General features: G+C 35.4%; 6 protein-coding genes across 6 annotated transcripts; 1 reads left to right on the top strand and 5 right to left on the bottom strand.

The window, feature by feature from the left end:
• Positions 1-2,677: 2,677 nt before the first annotated feature.
• Positions 2,678-4,273, bottom strand: PHYBLDRAFT_137137 (hypothetical protein). Its single transcript, XM_018429838.1, has 6 exons — positions 4,099-4,273; positions 3,883-3,941; positions 3,682-3,801; positions 3,450-3,610; positions 3,111-3,249; positions 2,678-2,940 (listed from the first exon to the last, which is right to left on the bottom strand). The coding sequence occupies exons 1-6, from the start codon at positions 4,214-4,216 to the stop codon at positions 2,824-2,826; spliced, it is 714 nt and encodes a 237-aa protein (XP_018285073.1). The 5' UTR covers positions 4,217-4,273; the 3' UTR covers positions 2,678-2,823.
• Positions 4,274-6,916: 2,643 nt separating this feature from the next.
• On the top strand, positions 6,917-8,929 carry PHYBLDRAFT_70391 (hypothetical protein; the record flags this gene model as incomplete). Its single annotated transcript, XM_018442272.1, is given in 6 exon segments — positions 6,917-7,060; positions 7,230-7,565; positions 7,617-7,751; positions 7,771-7,992; positions 8,328-8,462; positions 8,744-8,929. The coding sequence occupies 6 exon segments, from the start codon at positions 6,917-6,919 to the stop codon at positions 8,927-8,929; spliced, it is 1,158 nt and encodes a 385-aa protein (XP_018285072.1).
• A 3,065-nt stretch (positions 8,930-11,994) lies between these two features.
• On the bottom strand, positions 11,995-13,447 carry PHYBLDRAFT_137132 (hypothetical protein). Its single transcript, XM_018429837.1, has 5 exons — positions 13,275-13,447; positions 12,855-13,114; positions 12,372-12,622; positions 12,206-12,238; positions 11,995-12,114 (listed from the first exon to the last, which is right to left on the bottom strand). The coding sequence occupies exons 1-5, from the start codon at positions 13,363-13,365 to the stop codon at positions 12,105-12,107; spliced, it is 645 nt and encodes a 214-aa protein (XP_018285071.1). The 5' UTR covers positions 13,366-13,447; the 3' UTR covers positions 11,995-12,104.
• A 364-nt stretch (positions 13,448-13,811) lies between these two features.
• Positions 13,812-15,394, bottom strand: PHYBLDRAFT_183725 (hypothetical protein). The gene is made up of 5 exons (XM_018438819.1): positions 15,374-15,394; positions 14,980-15,100; positions 14,831-14,878; positions 14,378-14,605; positions 13,812-14,217 (listed from the first exon to the last, which is right to left on the bottom strand). The coding sequence occupies exons 1-5, from the start codon at positions 15,385-15,387 to the stop codon at positions 14,017-14,019; spliced, it is 612 nt and encodes a 203-aa protein (XP_018285070.1). The 5' UTR covers positions 15,388-15,394; the 3' UTR covers positions 13,812-14,016.
• Positions 15,395-17,289: 1,895 nt separating this feature from the next.
• PHYBLDRAFT_70387 (hypothetical protein) lies at positions 17,290-18,321 on the bottom strand (the record flags this gene model as incomplete). The annotated part of the gene is made up of 4 exons (XM_018442271.1): positions 17,290-17,711; positions 17,820-17,964; positions 18,079-18,136; positions 18,242-18,321. 4 exons carry the CDS (start codon positions 18,319-18,321, stop codon positions 17,290-17,292), a joined length of 705 nt encoding a protein of 234 aa, XP_018285069.1.
• Positions 18,322-19,974: 1,653 nt separating this feature from the next.
• On the bottom strand, positions 19,975-21,566 carry PHYBLDRAFT_174736 (hypothetical protein; the record flags this gene model as incomplete). The annotated part of the gene is made up of 8 exons (XM_018437324.1): positions 19,975-20,043; positions 20,187-20,325; positions 20,378-20,501; positions 20,625-20,822; positions 20,900-20,968; positions 21,061-21,108; positions 21,221-21,484; positions 21,539-21,566. The coding sequence occupies 8 exons, from the start codon at positions 21,564-21,566 to the stop codon at positions 19,975-19,977; spliced, it is 939 nt and encodes a 312-aa protein (XP_018285068.1).
• Positions 21,567-21,571: the final 5 nt, after the last annotated feature.

The following is a 21,571-nucleotide window of genomic DNA, read 5'->3' as shown; positions in this document are numbered from 1 at the left end:
CTTCAGGAGAATCAATGTGCGACAATCAAATTCACGCCGACACTCACTCTTTAATAATCGGCAGCCCTGAAGCATGCACTCTCTTGAGTGAAACAAGTATTTTCAACCTGCCGACTGTCCCTTATTATTCTCCTAGCACTTCACCAATTTCCGATGGATTCAAACTCACAGTACCTGATTGGTCCAAAGGAAGTAGCAATAGTCTTAGTATCAGTATCAATGGTAGCGGTGGTGGTGGATCTGGACTCCACCATCCACTACAAAGTATTTCAGCCAGCAACAATGCAGCCCAAAGTGGGCCTGGACCATCGATCACTAGTGCACACAACGTTTCCAGACATGCAACGCGAAAAGTGAAGCCTCACTCTATCGTGACAAACCGAGACGTTCTCTATGCTGCGGTCCACACAACCCCCACAGAGGCCTCAAACCACGCAGCGTCTTTAACTCAATCAATGTACAGAACAGGAAGTGACATGGATTATTTTAGTGTACGGAGCAGAACGACCCATGCTCTGGACAATATTCCCATCACACCCGGGTCTGCCCACAGACTAGTGAGAGATAGTATCGTAGCTGACGATCGCCACTCTGCAGCAGCAAGTGCAGCCAAACATCGTGGAAGTGTAGGATCCCACTCACACGCACAATCCCAATTCCAATCACAATCACAGTTACACGCCCCCGACTCTGCTCTGTTCCACTCCCAAGACTTTGGATATTCTTCAGCCGCTAGTGTCTCATCTCGTAGTTCGTCTAGTTCTGGAGAGCTCTCGAACATCAGTCATGTGATGTTTGGCGCCAGCTTAGCTCAACAACAGCAGCAACAGCAGCAATATAAATCGTCATCCTCAACACCATCACCACCACAACTACTAGGACGTCGATATGTTCACTCTGGGTCAGCCACAGTCTCTGGAAGGTCTTCTACTTTCCATACAGAGGAAAAACCCAAGATTCCTCTTCCAATAGCCGTACCATGTCGCCGGCTCTCAAAACGAGCCACACTTGGTCGCACCAGTCAGATTCCCACTACAGCGCACACATCAGTCCAGGGTGTACGTTCTCTGAAGGCTATCTTTGACACTGTTGAGCAAGAAAGCCAAAAGATAGAACTGTCACCTTCGGTGTCGATACAAACTCACATGGCCGCTGCTCGTCTATCCTCGGCCCCATCTCTAGCCCAATCTCCAGACCAATCTACAGCTATAACCCCTGCTCCCACCTATACCCACACCAACACCCCTGCATCTGAAGAACAGACCAGACTTGGCGATCAGACTGGGTCTCAAGGCATGAGCGGCAACTGCAGCACAAATGGTAACAACATCACTACCGCCATAAATACGACCACTAGCAACAACAATACAAACCGAAGCAGTAATGAGCTGGCCTCGAGTACTTTGCCGGTATCACGTAATATTCTTATACGTGGAAATAACCGTACCGAAACAAGCAACAACACAAGTCCATTTGGAAGTCTGTCCCCGGGCACGACTGCAAGACCAGTCAGTGGTAATGTAGACACTATCCGAAGAATGCTTCAGGCCACCTGGAACGCAAGTAACGTAAAAGAAAGTGGTTCATTGTCCAGCCTAAACTCTTCAGACACAGGCAGCACATTCCGCCCAGGATTTTCCCCTGTTGGAAGTATCAATCCTCGGTTACAGAACCAACATCTTGTATCGCTTTCTTTGAGAGGGCAGCAACCACAGCAGCAGCAGCAACCACAGCAGCAGCAGCTACATCAGCCAAGACGGCGACCATTGATGCCAATAGGTTTTATGGATGAAGATGTGGTTGTGCAAGGACCGACACCAACCGTGTCATTTTCGTCATCTACAGTCCAAACAATGATACCAGCTTGTGATGATCCACCCGTAAAAGTGCCGGAAAAAAAGAAGCAGATTGTTCAACCATCTGTGGTAAAAAGATTTGAAGAAATCAAACCTAGCGGGTTAGTTCTTGCTGAACGGGCAAGGATACAAGAAGCTGGAAAAAAGACTGGCGTGGCCAATGATGAAGAAAATTTACGCAATCAACGACGACAGCCGCGCGGATCAGCTCCTTGGACTGCGAACACGAACACGAACACGAATACGAATACGAATACGAATACGGCGACAACTCCCATTCCCACTACTACTACTACTACTATTAATGCTACTTCGACTACGAATGTGAATAACAATAATATAAACTATAACAATAATACTAATGATAATAATAAGACCCCAGCACAAATTGAACGAGACAAATATTTAGGCTTGAAGCATTGATAAGACGTTATATATTGTACCGTTTTAAAAAGCGTTAAATAAAATAAAATAAAATAAAATACATACATACATACATACATACATACATATATAAATATCTGTCTCTGTAAAACATATAGAGAAAAAGAAATACAGGTACTCAAAGGCACAAATCCAAACCCACATTCACATTCACATTCATATACATACTCATACCCATACTCATGCTCATGCTCATACTCATGCTCATACTCATACTCATACCAGCGCATAGTGCTAATATGTACAGTTTAGCCTATTTATACTCTTTTTATTTATATATATATATATATATTCTTTATATTCTATTTGTAAGAACCTTCTTCAAACTATAACCCATAGTCGCACAGAAAAGTGTGCACAGATACTAGAGAGATAAGCACATTTTGAATACAAGTATATTTTTCAAATAAGTGTGTAATATATATTGCAAGATATTTTGGTATTGATACATAGAGGCTCATCAATGAATGATATTGAGCACAGAGCTTTATTTTGTTTCTTCTCTATCTCTCTTTTTCTACTTTTAGGCAGCAAAAGGACACTTTGAACCGGATGACTGGACAGCCTGCTCTCCCTCTTCGGTCTTTTTGTTCTTAGCCAACTGCTTCATCAAGTCGTTGGGATCATAGAAGGTCTCGAGCTGTCAAAAGTAGTAATAATAATAATTTATGAATGAATTTATAGATAGAAAATTAGTAATCGTGCATTTGTGTGTATCAGAAATCAAGTAAAAATAAATAAATAAATATATAAGAAAATTGTATCCCAACCCAACCACAAGGTAATTTACTATTCTTTATTTATTTTTACCTGTTCAATCTCGAATTTGTCATTGACTTTGGCAACGGTAATACCAAAGGTCTGGACAACCTCGTTGGAAGCAGGAGCCTCAAGCTTCTTTCCATTACCAAGCTTGACTGACAGATCACCAGTCATAGTACCCCAGTGGCTATAAATAATGAGAATGATAGTGAGCAATGGTTATCAAGTATATCAATCGTGAGCTTTATGAAACCAAATTTTATTCCAAACATCTATCTATCTATCTATTTATCTATTTATCTATTTTGGTGTTATTGCTCTTTGTGACAATATATTATATTAATCAATTAAAGTAAAATAAAAGAAAAAAGAAAAAAAAATAATTACCGCCACTTGAAGGCAACAGTGGGAGGACCACTGTAAACCTCGAGAACTTCCCAGGAAAAGGTGCGGAGACAACGCTTGAAAAGCTTGTGGGAATCGCTAAAGTCACTCTCGCTAGCCTTGTAAAGCTCAGTGTCACCAATAAGAGCGTTGTAGGTACCAATCTTTATATAACAAAAGGATTTAATACAAAAAAGTAATTGGTTGATAGATAACACTGCACTTATTTATTTACCTTGAGCATGTCTTCAACATCGTGCCATTCCTTTCCGTTGACAGAGAATCTGTACTTGGTGTGATCAATGGTGCGGATTTGGTCGGCACGAAGCTTGTAAGAAACTTCCTTTTCCCAGTTCTACAGACAAATATTACATGTCAACTACTTGTTTTATTTTTTTCTTTACTTTTTAAGACTAATTATTCAAATAATTTTTACCTTTACGAGGTTGGAGACAAGGCTCTCGAGGGATCCTTCGGGATGCTCCTTTGACTTTTCTATTTTACAGAAGAGAAAAGTAAAATACCAAAAGGTGATTAATTAAAGTTTTATATACCATTTAATAAGAAAGAAAAGAATAGTTCTGGATATGCAATTATATGCTGTATATAAACTTTGTTGAAAAAGTCTAATTGCCAAGAAAATGATTCTTACCGGCTTCAAAGGCAGCGTTGACCTTTGTGTAGTCAGGTACACGGTTGTAACGCCATTCGTGGTCCTTGTCGTTGAGGACAGCGTTGGGGTTTGTCATGAAATCAGGAAGGCCGGCCATATTATGTTAATTGATAGAGTAGGGGGGGGGGGGGTGGATAAGAAAGAGAGAAGAAAGAGAGAGAAATATGATTTTACTAGTTAAATTTATTTAGCTTTTCTTCTTCGTTCTTTATAGTTGTTTTTATTTCTTCACAATATAAAATATTATATTATATTACATGTGCAATTAAAGATGATCTTAACTTCGTTTCTTTTTCGGTTCTTTCGTCTTCAATTTTTTTTTATATATATATATTTTTGGAACCAGTCAATTATGAGGAAATTTTCTTTCCCAGTTGTCGAGAACATTAGTGTAACATGTTTAATTTATACTACATATAAAATAATTTCGAATATCCTTTTTTTTTTGAACCCTGTCAGAAAAAAAAAGGACAAAACGAAGCCGTGTTTTCGTTAGCCGATTGGACATGGCCAAAGTTGTCCAAGGATAGCGTGCTTCTGAATAATAATATAAAAATACTGATACTAATACCAACAGTAATAGTAATTATTATATATTTTTAAAGGAAATGAACACATACACGTTTATATTATTAATATCCTTTCTGTCCGACTATGATTAAGCTGAATGAATACAGTAAATACAGTGAATATTAAACAGTCCTATGTAGACTAGAAATAATATATATACATGCATCTTGCCCTACATTCTTGATCTCAAATAAAATAAAATATAAAATAAAAAATGGGAATCTAAGAATAGCTTTAGCTTATTTTCCTTCACATGTACCAAAGAAGTACCTTTTTGTTTAGAATATTGTATAGAAAAGAAGCTAAAATATTTTGATACCAGATTCTATTTCAAATTATTGTAAAAATCCCTGGTAATTTATTGACTTGAATAAATACTTGTCAATATAACTTACTAGTTAGCTAACTAATGATCGGAAAGGAATGGAGCTTCTTTAAACTCGATTTCCACAATATGTAACTTTTTTTTTCTTTTTTTTTGCACTATATAATTATTTAATCTCCTCTCTATAATTGAATTCAATTGAATTTCGAGTTTTTTTTTTAAAACACTTGTCTATTGCGCTTTTACCTCTCTTGATTTATATAAGTATTAATATCGAGTGATTGGTATACAAATGCCGATGCCGATGATGATGGGCAAAATGGTAAATCTATTCAACTTTTTGCATTCATTTTTTTTTACTTATTTATTTATTTCTGGTGGTCCCGCAAATGAAAACCACGGTGGGTAGAGCACGTCCTCGCCAATCGATTGTACAAGGCAGTCCATGTAACACTAGATAAAACCTTGTTTCGATTTTATATTTATTTATTTATATATAATAATTATCATCAAATTTAACCTCTTCGTGGATATTCATTTTTATTCTTTCTGTGAATTCTGGAACAACATGCCTTTTTATATATAAATTTATTGAATTGTGTTTCTGTGTATAGGAAGCACAAAATATATCAAAATATAATTTAAATATTTAGACAGTGTGTGTATATATATATGCACTAGCTCTCTCTCTATCACACGCACACAAATATTTATTTATTTATTTATTTATACTGGACTTTTAAGGTGCTCTTCAGCAGTCTCGGTATAATTCAAAATTATGTGATAAAAAAGTTTTATCTAAATATAGCAATTATACACCAAAAAATCATGAATTACTTTCCGAAAAATGTTAATTCTACCAAGTAGTTTTACGCGCGAATTTGCAGGGGAAACCACTCGGTATAACTCGAAGCGGCGCTAAAATCATAAGAAAATCTTAAAACCACGGTTTTGTTAAAACATGCCCTACAAACACCACACAAATCTGGAAGAACCATAGATTTTCACAAAATGTAAAATTCCTCTGCCAAATTAGTAGGACACATTTGTGAATTGTATAGGTTTTTGTTTTTTTTTTCTTTTTTCGAATTGAAAAGGCAGTCTTTTTAGTGTTATCATGTGATTCTCTACAGCTATTAAGAGCTCATGAGCTCTACAAAGCAGCTCACTTACTTTAGTGACGCAATTAGTTAACAATATTAGATTGCATCTAGTGCTTCATAATCCTTCACTCTCTATTCTTATTAAATTTAACAAGCAAACTAAACATGTATAGACATAGCAAACACACTATTCGCAGGATGAAAAAAACGAATGGCAGCAGGAAGCAGATTAGTACCCTTTGCTTCTGAAACTTCAGTCAGGGGGTTTGGCTTTCACAGAAATCGAAAGGACCCCTATTCCTGAGCCTGAACGTGTCATCCCAAACGTAAGCTACATCTACCTACGTACAAAGCGAGCAAAAACCACAGACGCAGCTTCTACATCGAACCATTTTGAGAGTAATGCTGCTTATCGTCGTGACTTGGATGGCCATTTCGAGCATGGCACCTACGAAGTAAATGGGTCAAAGCAAAGAACTCTTTACAACAAGTGAGTAGATTTTGTTCCCCAGTTGGCCGATTCCTTCCTGCGCTACCTTGTAAGATGCAAGGGTGGCTGCCCGGATAAACATGTTACTGCTCCTTTGTCTCCTCCACTTTGTTCGTGTGCAAAGTTTTTTAAGAAAAACATTTATATGTGTTTTTTTTTGCATTGTAAACAATTTTTGTTAATTTTTTTTTCAAAAAAAAAATGCGCTTAGCTTAATATATTAACTTCCTATATGTGTGCACAGCCTGAAGAACATTTGAGGTTGTTTTTTTTTGCAGATGAAAATCCATCCCTGAGTAGATGGTTGAGATGGGTATGCTCCCTGCTTCCTTGAACGACATGCAATATGCAATTCATTTTGAACTCCAGTTCATGATGGATATGAGAGATGTTCTGGCCACCTCAGATCAGGGGTTGGCCGATTTTTACAATAAAATCAACCCGGCTGCCGAGGTAAGAATAAATATTATACATCGATGTGTAACTAATTGTTTTAAATCGTTTTGTTAAAATAAAATAAATGGAAGCAGATGGCCAAGGAATTTTTCCAAAACCTCCTTCCACTGTATACCAGGCTCACACTCCATAAAATCATCGACCCGGCACAAATTTAATGACCAAGTCAATACTCCAAAGCTCAAGAGTTATGAACTTAATACTCACAACACTCATTGGTGAAGATGCGATTGACCATTACATTTCTAGTCTGTGCGAATGGATTGATGGTCGTCATGCCGACGTTCTGTATACCCCAGTTACTTCATCAACAGACGATTTCCCATCTGTAATAATTGAAATACAAAATGTTATGGACAAACCGTCCGTCCGTCGCCTTATTAAATATTGTGGGTACATCTTTGACAAATACCAGGTTGAGCCAATTGCTTTAACAATATGCCTCAATACAGCAAGGAGAGAAATAACTAAAAAAACAAAAAAGCTCACTGAAACAGACAAAGTACCATTCATAAAAAGGTTACCAAGCGACGAATGAGCTCAAGCTCATTAGTTTATTAAGGAAGCAACTATTGCATCTTCCCTTGAAACGCCTTTACTGCCAATGGTTGCATTATCTTATGTATTGACTAAACAACAAATATTCCTACTTGGCTTAGAACATAGAAACGATCCAACTGTTCAAATGGTATACAGTATTATGAAAGGAACCCTTGACCATGAAGTCCACAACGAAAAAAACAACTGTTGACGTATTATTAAGTGTTTGTAACAATAACCGCGACCAGTTTAAACGAATATTAGACGCTTTAGAAAAAGATGGCGATGTAAAGCGAGCACGTTTGTACGCTGATAATGGTTTACTTTACTCACAACCATCAAGCTCAACTATGCCGGAGCCGTTGGCTTTACTACAAGAAGTGGTAGAAGTAAGTAATAGTAGTAGTAGTAGCAGTCATAAAAATCCTCTTAGAGAAATTGAGCCGGAAAAAAAGAATGACAGACATGGAATGGACAAAGAAGTTCATTGAAAAATACACGACTGAAAACAAAAGGATGAATCGGAAAATTTGTTTTGGTAAAAGACAAGAGGCTGTTTTTTTTAAAAAAAAAGAAAAACTATACAAATGCTCAAAGTCTAAAAAATACCTACAATAACCTATAAAGCCAAAACAAATAAAAAAAAAAGATAATGTTAGGCCACCATACTTTTCACATAAATAAATGCATTGATTGATATTAGTATTAGAAATAATAACAATAGGGCACCGAAGCTATAATCCCTACTGCAAGTACTGGAGCACCATTTCATAATGTGATTGCAGCAATTTCGACCATAGGTGTTGTTAATATAACTATGAGAGTACCTATGCCACCTAAAAAAATAAGATCCAAGATGGTAAAAAAAAAGAAAAAAGAAAAGCTGTCTCAGCTAAAGCTCCCCAAAAGAAAGGTACGAAAACTGACCATTATCTTCATTTTATCAAAGAGACGTTGGACATCATGGACAGATATCTTGAAATGAAAGTTTTTTTTACCTTACCATGGATCACGCTTCAAATCCATTCATCGAGTAAAGTAAACCAGATGGTAGAAAATAGAAACAAAGACTATAAATGCGTACATCTTCCTCCATACTCTCCAATTGAACAATTCTGGGATATAATTAAGCGTACCTAGTTTGTGGAGTCTGAAACGCTCGCACAAATATCAACTGAAGCATGTAAGGATGTCCTTTTATCTCACCTTGTCGACATTACTCAACGCTCTAAAAATCATTTTGGGAACTACTTAAACAAAATATTTTATCCTAACTTCAAAAAAGTGTTTGAATTGAATTCACAATCTGTTCCAATTGAAGTTTGAAGGGTTGTTCCAATTGAAGTTTGAAGGGTTGTTCCAAATTAATTCAAGAAATGTTCGATTTGAGAGTGGACGCACTAAGTCTTTTATCTTGTCATTTTAATGCCAGGGTTATCACCCTGCCAATTACCTACTTTATCCACGAGTATTATTATACGCTCTCTCTCTCTCTCATCATTATAAGGATCGCTTATATTTACATACCCACCAGTTACAAATCTCCAATAAAAACAATAAGTTTCTTTTCAAGACCTTTAACGAACTCATATCGTCTAAATTCTATAAAATATATCATGGTCCATAGAATAAAGAAAACTTATGATGAAAAAAGAATTAAAAATGCATCAAACTACATTTCGGAGTGTGCACTAAACTGATTTTTGTTAGTGCACCAAAAATTTCCGGAAATAGTGTAGAGTAGTGATGGGGAGGACAAAACAATTAAAAAAAAAAAACCTTCTCGGACGAGTCCAACAAAAAAGGGATTTTTTTTTAAAAAAAAAAAAAACTAATTGAACACCCGAATCGGACTAGAAGCTTTATCTATATATAGTAATTACGCGTACTATCACAGCTTCCATACTTGTAGCATAAAAAATTCTTGGAATTATACAATACAACATATATATAATTATGGCAGAACTATTAAACTAGCCATACATTGGTATGGTCAGACTAAAAGGTTCAAAAACAAAGTTCAATATGAAATTAGCCAATCATATTGATTTATGGTTGTCCACACTTTTGTTTTTTCAACTTTTTAGTCTGTCCATACCAAATGCACAAACTTTTTTTATCAAATAAAATTTGGTTTCTAACACACGCTTATACATATAGACATATGCATAAATTTAAGAGTAAAGATATGTGTATACATGTATTTATCCAACAACCATTCAATACCACTCAATTTTTCAATCAGAATATAGCTATCATAGACTTATAGATAAAGAATGAACCTGGAGTTGCTTTTTAAAAGAGACTGCAAATGAAAAGGAAAGGAATCGAATTTTGTTGTATTCAACCACAAAATTAGATCCATAAAATTGAAACAATACAAGCAGAATATAAAAAGCCATTATTACTTATATCTTGTTTTGAAACAAAGAGAAAGAGAAAGATATCAGTAGTCTCTCCTAATGCAAACGTCACATTTTTATTATTTTCTATTATTTTTATTATAATTTTTTTTCTTTTAAAATTAATATCATATATATATATATATCATATATATATATAACTATATCATAGACTTATTTTGAATTTTTTTTTTTTTTACTTTAACCAAAGAAGATTCCCAACACCAAAAAAAAAAGATTCACAATGCAAAAGATGAAATTCGGTCTCAATACAACAAAAAAAAAGGTTGCTCCAGTTATAAACAAAGCCTTAATGTTTTCGCAGCATGATGAGGAAGACGACGAGGAAGAAGGACAAGAACAACAGGGCCGTGGGGCTGGCAGTAATGCAAAAAACAAAAAGAATCAACAAAAAAAACAGCATCTGACAACGATTAACCAGCAGTTGTCGGGCTACAAGACGATCACTAAAAAGATTGCAGAAGAACACCAAAAGGCACTAGAAGAAGATCCAAACATCTTTGATTATGATGCGGTATATGATGATCTTAAAGAAGCCGAGAAACAGCAAAAGGAAGCAATGAAGTCAACCGACACCAAGAAAGCTAGATATATCAACAATCTATTGGAGATGGCAGAGATTCGTAAACGCGATCGATTATTGGCAGAAGAGAAAAAAGTGGCACGTGAGAGAGAAGCTGAGGGAGATGAGTTTGCAGACAAGGAGGCATTTCAAACAGAAACGTAAGTTAAAGAACGCACCTGTATCAGTGTAGATTGACTTGGTATAAAATGTAACCATATTTTGATGAATCATAAAAAAAAACAAATTAGTTATAAGAAGCAAAAGGAAGAATTGATGCGTATTGAAGCCGAAGAAAAAGAACGCGAAGGTAAATAAGATCAGCACAACATATATTGTTTTTATCTTTTGCTTTATTTATTTATTTATTGCTATTGTGATTTGTAGAACAAATGCAGAAATCAAAAACCATGTCATCTTTTTACAAACAAGTCTTGGACAAAAAGGAAGCTGCCCACAAACATATGATGGATGCAATGGCAAAGAAGTCAAGCGGTAGCCGTAGTGCTGCGGCCGGTGCTGACAAGGCTGCATTGGATACCGAGGGGGATGTGAAACTGGCTGAAGAGGCTCGACGAGAGGGTAAATCTGTCATGCTCAATGACAACAATGAGATTGTCGACAAGCGAGAATTGCTGGGAGCTGGTCTTAACGTCAAGCCCAAGTTCGGTAGCTTTGGATCGCTCGCCTCTACAGATGAACGTGTGCGCGAGAGACAAAACGAATACGAGGAGTACAAGCGTAAAAAGGTAGCCGAGTATGAGGCACGCAAGCACGGACATGGACAACACGATGAGCGAGAACGACTGAGCCGAGAGATTGAGCGCCAGATGATTGAGCAGCAAGAACGAGAGAAGGAAGAGGAAGAGAAGAAACAAAAGGAATTAGAAGCCAAGGCAACAGCAAAACGCACCACAGATGAATCTGCAATGAGTGCAAGAGATAGATATTTAGCAAGAAAGAAGCAAAAGATTGAAGAAGAAGGGGCAGGGAAAGCTATCTAAACTACAGCATTATCATCACCATCATAACCATCATAACCATCACAATTACCACCAATATCACAACCATTATCTATGTATATCTACAAATTCACTCGCTCACTCATATTCTGTACATTTTCTATACTTGTAAAAACAAAACAAAACAGCAAAACAGCAGAACCTCTTTTCTATCAAAAGCCTCTCTTGTTCTTCGTATTTTATTTAGTACATTGACGAGACCAACGTTCTTCTACCGCTATAATCAACAATGAATTATTATTATTACTTTTTAAAAAAAGGTCTTCTTTATCCAACCATAAACCACAACCACCAGCCAATTTCTAAAAACCAAACCAAACCAACGATATCCTCATTATTTACCACACATTTGAATATCTTTATCTATCGAAATCTACTGATAGTATATGGATATATGATATACATATTGTATTGTATATTTGTATATATTTTAAACCGCTCCAGATTTTAGGAACCAACAAAAAAGAAAGAAAAAAAAAGGAAGGGGGGATCTATTAAACCATCCTAAAATGTATATATATATATGTAAATTAATATTTTTGTACTTCTTGAATGTTCCATAAATGGAAAGCATCAAATTTATTGTTCAACTTACTTTGGCAGTTCAAACTTCTTTCCTCGCATAACCCTATAATATACATGCGCACAAAACAGTCAACAAATAAAGAATAATAAAAATATCCAATTAAAGAATATATATACATATATATGTGCATAAAAGATCCACGCACAAAGCCAGATCAGATAGCCAAACAACTTACTTTGTGTAATAGATATAGAAGAAATCACTGTACAATGCAGTTTGGAGCAATCCTGCGACAAGTGCAACCCATTCAATGTGTGCTTCTGTAACATAACGGTATATCCAGTTGAAAAGATAAAGTGCACGGTACGCTCCCAATGCAAACAAGTAATGAGTTGTGATCGTCTCAGCTTCTCCTGTTCTCTGTAGCATGAATAACTGAGGAAGAATAGCTACAGATTCCAACCAAAGAGAGAAAGTCCAAAGAGTCTTTTTTTTTTGTGCGTGTGTGTATAGATTTGTATATAGATTTGTAAAATATGTAAAGAGGTTTATAGATAAATATTTAGATTCCATTCCTAATGTTTTATTTTTCTTTGTTTTGTTTGCAGCAAAGTTCTTGTTGTTATTACTTTTTTTTTCCTTTTACATCTTATCACCTTTTCTGTTTTTCTCTATCTTCTCTTCTCATCCTTAACCAATTCAAGGCCTCCTTATTTACCTCTAGTACAGAATATTCTCTGGTAGATAAACCTGCCAGAATAGCACAGGGAACAAGCAAATACCAGATACGAAATGTATCAAGACCAGCATCATAGGTTGCTTTGAATCTAAATTTCATCAGATAAAGAACATAAAACGAGGTTCCGATGAAGAATATCTTCATGCAAGTGTTGTATAAAGAGATATATTTGGTTGCAAGGTCAAGGTAGCGCGTCAAGAAAACAACGGTGTAAAGAAGTTGGGATTTGAATGATATTCCTATACAGATACAGATACAGATACAGATATATAAATATAAATATAAATATAAATATGTATATGTATATGTACATGTATATATTATGAATACATGAATAATGATCCATTAACGTATGTATGCAAGTGGATGTAATTGGTACTGATTAGCGAAATACTTTACCAACACAAGACCGCGTGCTTCTAATCTTCAGTAGGAGAATGACCACAGATGCAAGATGCATCAGGTCCGCCACAAAACGAAATAAGTTCATTATTAATTAAAGAAGTTGTAGGGGACAAGAGAAGAAGACAAGACAATCGAATTTACAATATATTATATTATAACCAATAAATTATTAATTTTTTTTTCTTTTTTTACAAAAAAGGGGAGGAGAGAAGGAAGGGGGTGGGTAGGAGGGGGGGGGGGGGGGGGGGGATGAGGCTAATAATTCATTAGAATGAAATAAAAGCCCACTCTTGTTCTGCCACATCGCTCCTTAGCCCGGCCGGTGTGACTGTTTGGGAATAGAATAGAATGGAGTTTTTATTTTATTTTATTCTATTCTATTTTATTTTAAATTTTATTAATTAGTTTTGGATGGCATGAATAAAGACAGAAATGAATATGTCAATTTAATGAGGTTGTACACCACCACCACCACCACCACCTACACGTATATATATATATATATATATATATATATACATGGTCTTGGAAGTATGTATATACTGTTTATCGATTCAATTTATTGGAATATAAATAAGAGCTTGGAAAAGCTATACACATACTACACACACTACACACACTGCACATATTGCACGCACTACACACATTAGCATTAGCATTAGCACACACTAAACCATATGCAAAAAGAAGAAGAAGGAGAAGGAGAAGAAGAAAGGAAAAAAAATATTAAATGAGTTTAACAACATCCACCACCAGCTGCGGGTTGGACAGATGCACCAGGACCGACTCTGACTGTACTCTGTTGCTGGGGTTGAACGGACGCACTGCCCATTCTATCCTTAATTTGCTTTGCCATTGTCAAAAAGGCTTGTTCGACATTGGTGGCACTCTTGGCAGAAGTTTCGAGAAGAGGAATCGACAAGGAATCAGCGAATTCCTGTTTCAAAGATAATTATTATAATAAGTAAAATAAGTAAAATAATAATAATCCCTCTTTATCTTGGCAGCTCTTTATTTTTTATATGTAATCTCTATATATGTGATTTACGCACACACACACACATATATATATATATTTATTTAATAATAGTAATTACCTTTGCAGCTGTGTAATCAACAACCTTCTTCTCTGTCAAGTCGTTCTTGTTGCCTACCAACAATTTGTTGACACCCTCAGCAGCATAACGGTCGATTTCACGCATCCACTGCTTAACATTGTTGAAACTGTCTTGGTCTGTAACATCATAAACAACAATAATGCCGTGCGCACCACGATAATACGATGACGTGATGGTGCGGAAACGTTCTTGGCCAGCTGTGTCCCACTGTAAAATGAAATAAAAATAAAATTTATGACAATAGACAAGGTTAATTTTATTATATATATATACAAAAATATTTGTATACATTTATGTATATATGTATATATGTTATTTGTGTATTTTCTTATAATTTAATTTAATTTAATTTAATTTAATTTAATTTAATCAAACTGCGGATGGATTTGGACTGAATATAATATAACAGAAAGGAAGAGAAATGGTACTTACAATCTGGAGCTTCACAGTCTTTCCTTCCAATTCAATAGTTCTGATTTTCTACAACGTAGCATAGTGTATTGAGGTTTTGTTGTTAATCATCAAGAACAATGGTAATTAAGAATCAATAATAGGTTTAAAAAAAAACCCCCCATTCTTACAAAATCAACACCAATTGTAGAGATGTAACTCTCAGTGTAGGTATCATCAGCAAAACGGAGCAAAAGGCAAGACTTTCCTACACCCGAGTCACCAATAAGGAGTAGCTTGAAGAGATAGTCGCTAAAAGAGATGAAGAATATTGTTTAAGTAAATGCTTATTTTCTTTTATATATAATATGTGTTTGTGCATGAAGGGTGGTTGGAAAGGAAGAAAGGGAGGCTAGATAGTGGGCAGAGCAGAGCAGAGCAAAGCGAAAACTAGAGCGAGAACGATAACCAGAGAAGTAAAAAAAAAAAAAAGTAGAGAAGAGGTGTCTGGTGTGGTATGATAGTTGGGGGCTTTGGTTGTGCTTGGGAGGAGGATGGGTTAAGGAAGGCTGATTGACCACTTACTATTCGGGGTTCATGATGAGAAAGAAAGTGGATGAGAGAGATGGAGAGAAAAAAGAAATCCAAGCAATTCGAAAGGGAAATAGGACACAAGCACGTGCAGGCGTATAAAAGTATTATCACGCGTGGTCCCACTCTTGGGCAAATTCATTTCAAGGTTAAAAAATAAATAAAATAGGTTTATTATTTATTATTTATTTATATTTATTATTTATTTATATTTTATATTTAATTTATATGAAAATATATAATTATATATAGCATATCTGGAAATAGCTTTCATGGCTATGATTTATATATATACATTTATATATGCTAGCCAGAGCTGTGCTAAGTTATTCATGGGTTATATCCATGACTACATCTATGATTAATTAGTATGCTTACCTACACAGACACACACACAAATGTATATATATAAATAATTTAATTTATTTGTAATGTATATAACATACAGTAGAATACAGTAACCTCTAATCTTCAAAATTGCGTTGTTTAAATTAGATCATCGGCATCATAAATCACTTTGAGTCTTTCTTGAAATTTCAAAACCGCTATTATATTTATTTTATATCCCGATAAACAACCAAACTCCGTCACATGGAGTTGAAGGTACTATGAGGGTTTACTTGGGATTGAGACTATTCTCGAAAAAACTTGGACAAATGAAATATTAATTTTTAGACGTTATAATTCTTTTATTAGATAAACAGTATTGGTGTCTAAGATATCTTTTAGTAATAAAAAAACCACTTAACTCTACAAGTCAAGATAGAAATAGCAAGACGTTGATATCAATGTTACATAAGCACTTTAGAAACAATCAAAAACAAAGAGGAGAGGAGAAATGATAAACATATCAGGGAATCGCGGCAGAAAACACGTACTCATACACACATAAGACGAAATAGAAGAAAGCGGAAGAAAAAGAAAGATCACCCGACGAAAGATAAAGGCAAGTAAAAGATACACAATCTAGGGTAATACATACATACATACATACATACGTACATACATAGTACATTAATACACCTTAAGAGAACTAATGATTTGTATTAGTGAAAAAGGGTATTGGCGACCAAAACATTTCAACCACGATCCCTCTAAATTTTCTACCATTGCTTTTGGTACCGGCGTGAAAGACAAAGATGCTATAAAGTTTAAAGGCCATCGTGTAGGAGCTTTAGGTGTTCTGTACTGAGCATTGAAGAAAAAGACAAAATAGTAGAGACCCCTCTTGTGCCAGATGTTGACGAGTTTAGAACCTCAAAGGTAAACATAGTAAGGTTAGCATATTTTTAACACTTGGCTAACAATGCTTTTAATTTATTTTACTTTTTGCTATAAAGATTTGCCACCTTTTGTAATCAAAGCAACCTCATAGATATTTTAATTGATTTCACAAGCAATACTCGCTTGCACAAAGTAGCGAGATGATATGTAATAGAGATGTGAATGCTTCCAAAAAAGATAATTACCAAATTGCAAAAGAGACCTTGAACAACCGTCATCTACCAGCTCTGTTCTCTCGAGACGAATAGCCTTTTCTCAACTACTTATATCGCCGTATCGAACACGGTTTTCTTCAAAGAAATTTAAGTTTTTACAGGTAAAAATATTCTACATATATATATATATAAAGCCAACAATGATTTCTCTCAACCTCAAGTTCAAACACTATATATGCATAGACCCCACAATGTTTAATCAATACTACTTGTAATAATAGATATATAAATAGCAATGTTTTCCTTTGGTTCCCTTTATTATATATATATAATATTGGAATTTACAGGCTTGAATTAAGCTGTGTAACCCAAAGAGCCAAGGTTTTCTTCTTTTTTTTTATTTGGTTTGCTGTATGTACTATGTGCTGTGCACTTTGACTCTCTTTTTATGCTTTATTTTTATTTAGTATTTTATTTTAATGTCCCTGGCCGTTTCTTAAGAGTAGGGATCTTCTTTTTAGTAGGTGCAGATGAAAGAGTGAGGGAAGATGTTGATGAAGAATGAGGTTTGCGAGGATCAAGTGTGTTACTATCTTTGTGAAATGAGCTGCTGTTGCTTGGGAGTCTTGGAGCACGGCCGTTGCGCTCTTTAGAATGACTTGACTTTACAGTGGTTGGACTCTCTGTGAGTAGAATGGGTGGTATATCAATTCGAGGTTTATCTGTACAGGGCTTATCTACAACCGGCGTGTCTGGTTCTTGCTTGTATTCATTATCAATATCATCATCAGCATCGACACTGGTATTGGTATTGGTATTGGTATTGCCATTAACATCATCGTATTCAGGTATATCGGATTGTTCTTTATCTACATCTATATCTATATCTACATCTACACATAACACACGCACACACACACAAATGTATATATATATATATATGTAAGCCACTTTGTTGTTTTGTCCTTTCTTTGTTTATAGTTACTCTCATTTATTCTTACCCTCATAATGAGTTATCACACGTCCCAGACTTTTGAATTCAAAGACCACAGCTGCTTGTGCCTGTTCTAGCATCTTGTCTGTCAAATGACACAGGCGTTGAAACACCTTATCCTTTTCCCATTCATCCTCTGACAAATCTGCCAACTGATGATAAGATAACGTATGTTTTAATATATGTAGTAGATATAAAATCCAATGCAATATAATATAATACAATAAAATAAAATGTTGTGTATATATATGTATATAAGCTTTTACCTCTTGTTTTTGAGGTTCTACCAGTAAGGCAATCTCTTCATGTCCATTAGCTTGGTTACTAACAATAAAAAAAAATCAGTTGATATATTTCAAATCATCGTTATCCAAAAAAAAATAGAATAAAATAATAGCAAAGAAAAAATAAATAAAAAGAAGTTCGTACAGTTTTAATTGTTTCTTCAGTTGAGCCACCTGTGAAGCCTGCCTTCGTACGGTGGCCTCCAGCATTGCATTGACGGCCATAAATGATTGATTTGCAATTTCAAGGTCTGCGATCTGTCAAAATGGATATATGTATTTATACGCACAAACCATGTATATATTTATTTAGAAGCCACTAGTATTTAATCTATTCGGTTCGATTGCATTGGATTCGATTTGTTTTATATATATATATCTTCCTCTTTTGTCAACTTGCCTTACGATTTACTCTGGCTTCACTCATTATTGGTTCACCATCCTCATCATCATCACTATAGATATCATTGTCTTTTTTATATTTTTCTTTTTGTTTTTGCTCCTCAGTATCATCGTAGTCTATTTCATCGTCATCTGAGGTGTCGTCGTTTTCGTTATCATCATCATCATCATCAAAGTCCTCTTCACCCCCTTCTTCGCTTTCATTATCATCTTCATCTTCAACATCATATTCTGTATTAATCCTACTGCCCAGCAGCGTGGATTTATTGTTATTTTTATGATGATGATGACTAGTATTATTATTACTATTACTATTGACATAAAAACTGTCGATCACTTCCAACGATGGTTTTCGTTCTCCGTGAGTTCGTTCACTTGAATGGCTTTTGATAGTTGCGTGGGAGGATACTGGCGCAGTGATTGGTCCTAGAACAGAACGATGACTAGCCACAGAAACTTTTTGGTGATGTAATTGTTGCTGCTGTTGCTGCTGTTGCTGCTGTTGCTGATATACTTGTTGTTGTTGCTGTTGTTGGTGATGTGTTTGTTGCTCTAGCTTGAGTTGTTGTGATGAATTCTGTCGTTTGATGGGTTTGTAAATCTCAATCTGAGGGCGAGTTTCCTTTAGTGGAAGAGACGGATGGGACCGGGGTTGGTAATCCGATACACTAGACGATTTGTAGACAGCTGGGCGTGGAGGAGGATGGTAGAGATTGATTACTGGTTTTGTGGGTTCTTGGATGACTTTAGCCATTGCGATTTTTGGTTTACGGGTTGCCGAATGAGGAAGAGAGGGTGGCGGTGGTTGGGATACATACGAAGGTGGCTGGGAGACATAGGTAGGTGTTTGAGAGACATAGGAAGGAGTAAGAGAGGAGGAGCTTGAGTGTACTGAAGAAGACCTAGTCATTCCGGCACTAGGCCTCAGTATGTTGACTGCCTTTGGCTGTGTGGATTCTTTTGCCATTTAGAATGAGTTGTAAGAGATAGAGAAAGAAACAAATATATAAGGGTCGAATTGTGTTTAAGAAATAAAATAAATAAATAAATAAATAAATAAATAAATAAATAAAAAAAGGAAAATAATGAAAAATAATAAATGAAATTGTATTTTAAAAATTATTAAAAAAAAGAACGAATAAAAATGAAATAAAATACAAGCGATCATGATGCCATATAAAGTAGCCTTGAACGATGTTACAGGTATTCAACTCCTTTTCAAATATGCATATTTTATTTGTATATATAATATCGATATCAAACAGTAAATGTAAAAAACAAAACCAAAGGGTATTTCAAAGGTTGTATTGGCAAGAATGAGCCTGTTTTGCGTATTTTATTCTTAGTTCCTTGTTTTGTAGTGATTGATATTATTTATATATCTTATTATGCATGTATATTTCTTCTTCTTCTTCTTCTTTATTTATTGGGTTTGGTTCTCAAAGTATCAGACTAGCTAGCTAACTAGCTAACTAGCTAGCTAGCTAGGTCAGTCAAACGGCGAATGATCTCAATGGTCTGTCTTCTCTCGGCATTAGGAATAAGCTATATAATTAGATAAAGGAGAGGGTTAAACAGTAAGAAGAAGAAGAAGTAGAAGTAGAAGAAGAAAGCTTATTAAATTAAATATCAAAATTATTATACGCACATGTCTATTATACCCATTGAATATTAGTATCATTATTTACCTTTATTTTTCCATCATTAGTCAAGTAGGCAACATGTGTCCCAAGTCTTACTAGGTTCAGAGCCTGAACATCTAGACTCATAGTATGTAAAATATGGCCTTTGATGGCGTCCATCATTGTTACTCGACTTGCAAGAGCACTATATAAATATATAAGTATGTATGTGTATGTAGGTTTGTAAATTGACCTACACTCTCAACATATGCCGAAGTTCGCTCGGTTCAAGTGATATGGTAATGGATGTCAAATGGAATACACCAGGAAGTCCATACACCAATTCTAGGGGCCGGGGTTGGTTCATGCGTGTACCGGCCACTAAAACAAGCAAATATCAAATAATAATAGAATTATATATATATGTGTGTATGTATGTATGTATTACATCAAATTCACATTCTTTTCCTCCCTTTATTCTTGATTATTGTATATAATATTAACCTTCAATTCTCTCCTCTGGAGGGGCTGGCCTATTTAGGAGTGAGGATGTCCAAGTATTAACAAATTCCTCGAGATCCTTATTAGCCACATTGAAAGGATTGATCACGCAGTCGTGTACACCTTGTAACCATTTGATAATAATTTCTCCAATTCCACTGGTTGCCTTGACCAACAGTAGTGGAAAAGACGTCAAGCCCTCTTGTCAAACAAATTTCAATAAATAAATTAATAAATTAATAAATTAATTAATTAATTAAACGAATAATGAATTATACCTGCTACAGGAGGTTCGGATCTGTGAGGTGGAAAGAAAATGACTTGATGAACAGGTTGGATATTCTTGTCTACAATATTGTATGTATAGATATATAAAGATATATATATCTATATATTTACAGGGCTGGTTTGGCTTGTAATTCAATCTAAAATTATTTACCATATGACATTAGCTCAACCCTGAGTTCAATAGGTTCTCTGTGGCCATCTAAATATATGTACATGTACATGTATATATTTAGTCAATTGATCTATCTAACTATCTAACTAGCTAATTGTCTATATATACGCCTGTTTTCCTTTTCTTTTACTATCCTTACCACTTGGCCAGTCTGGAATCAGGAGTTGGCGATAACTGACAGACCGAATGATGCCCTTATATGTCGTGATATTTGAGTTTGTCATGCTTGGAATGTCCATTCCAGACTGATCTCCAGGATCGAACCAGAGTCGAGATGACAGGGTTTGTAAAAGTGATTTCTCAAGACGTTTCTGTTTGCGTCGGTCGGCACTATAGTTGCACAGTGGAGTCGATCGATACAATTTAAAGGTTTTGTTGACAATCCCCACTGATTGAGCATAAGCTTGAAGTGATCGAATGGTATTAAAGAAGTAAAGATATATATATATATATTTACCCAAGTCTGCCTTTTCTTCATTGTTCATTTTGA

Source organism: Phycomyces blakesleeanus (assembly GCF_001638985.1).
Source record: "Phycomyces blakesleeanus NRRL 1555(-) unplaced genomic scaffold PHYBLscaffold_32, whole genome shotgun sequence".
NCBI lineage: Eukaryota > Fungi > Mucoromycota > Mucoromycetes > Mucorales > Phycomycetaceae > Phycomyces > Phycomyces blakesleeanus.
Note: the sequence above shows the minus strand (reverse complement) of the source record. Positions and strands in the feature narration are given on the sequence as shown.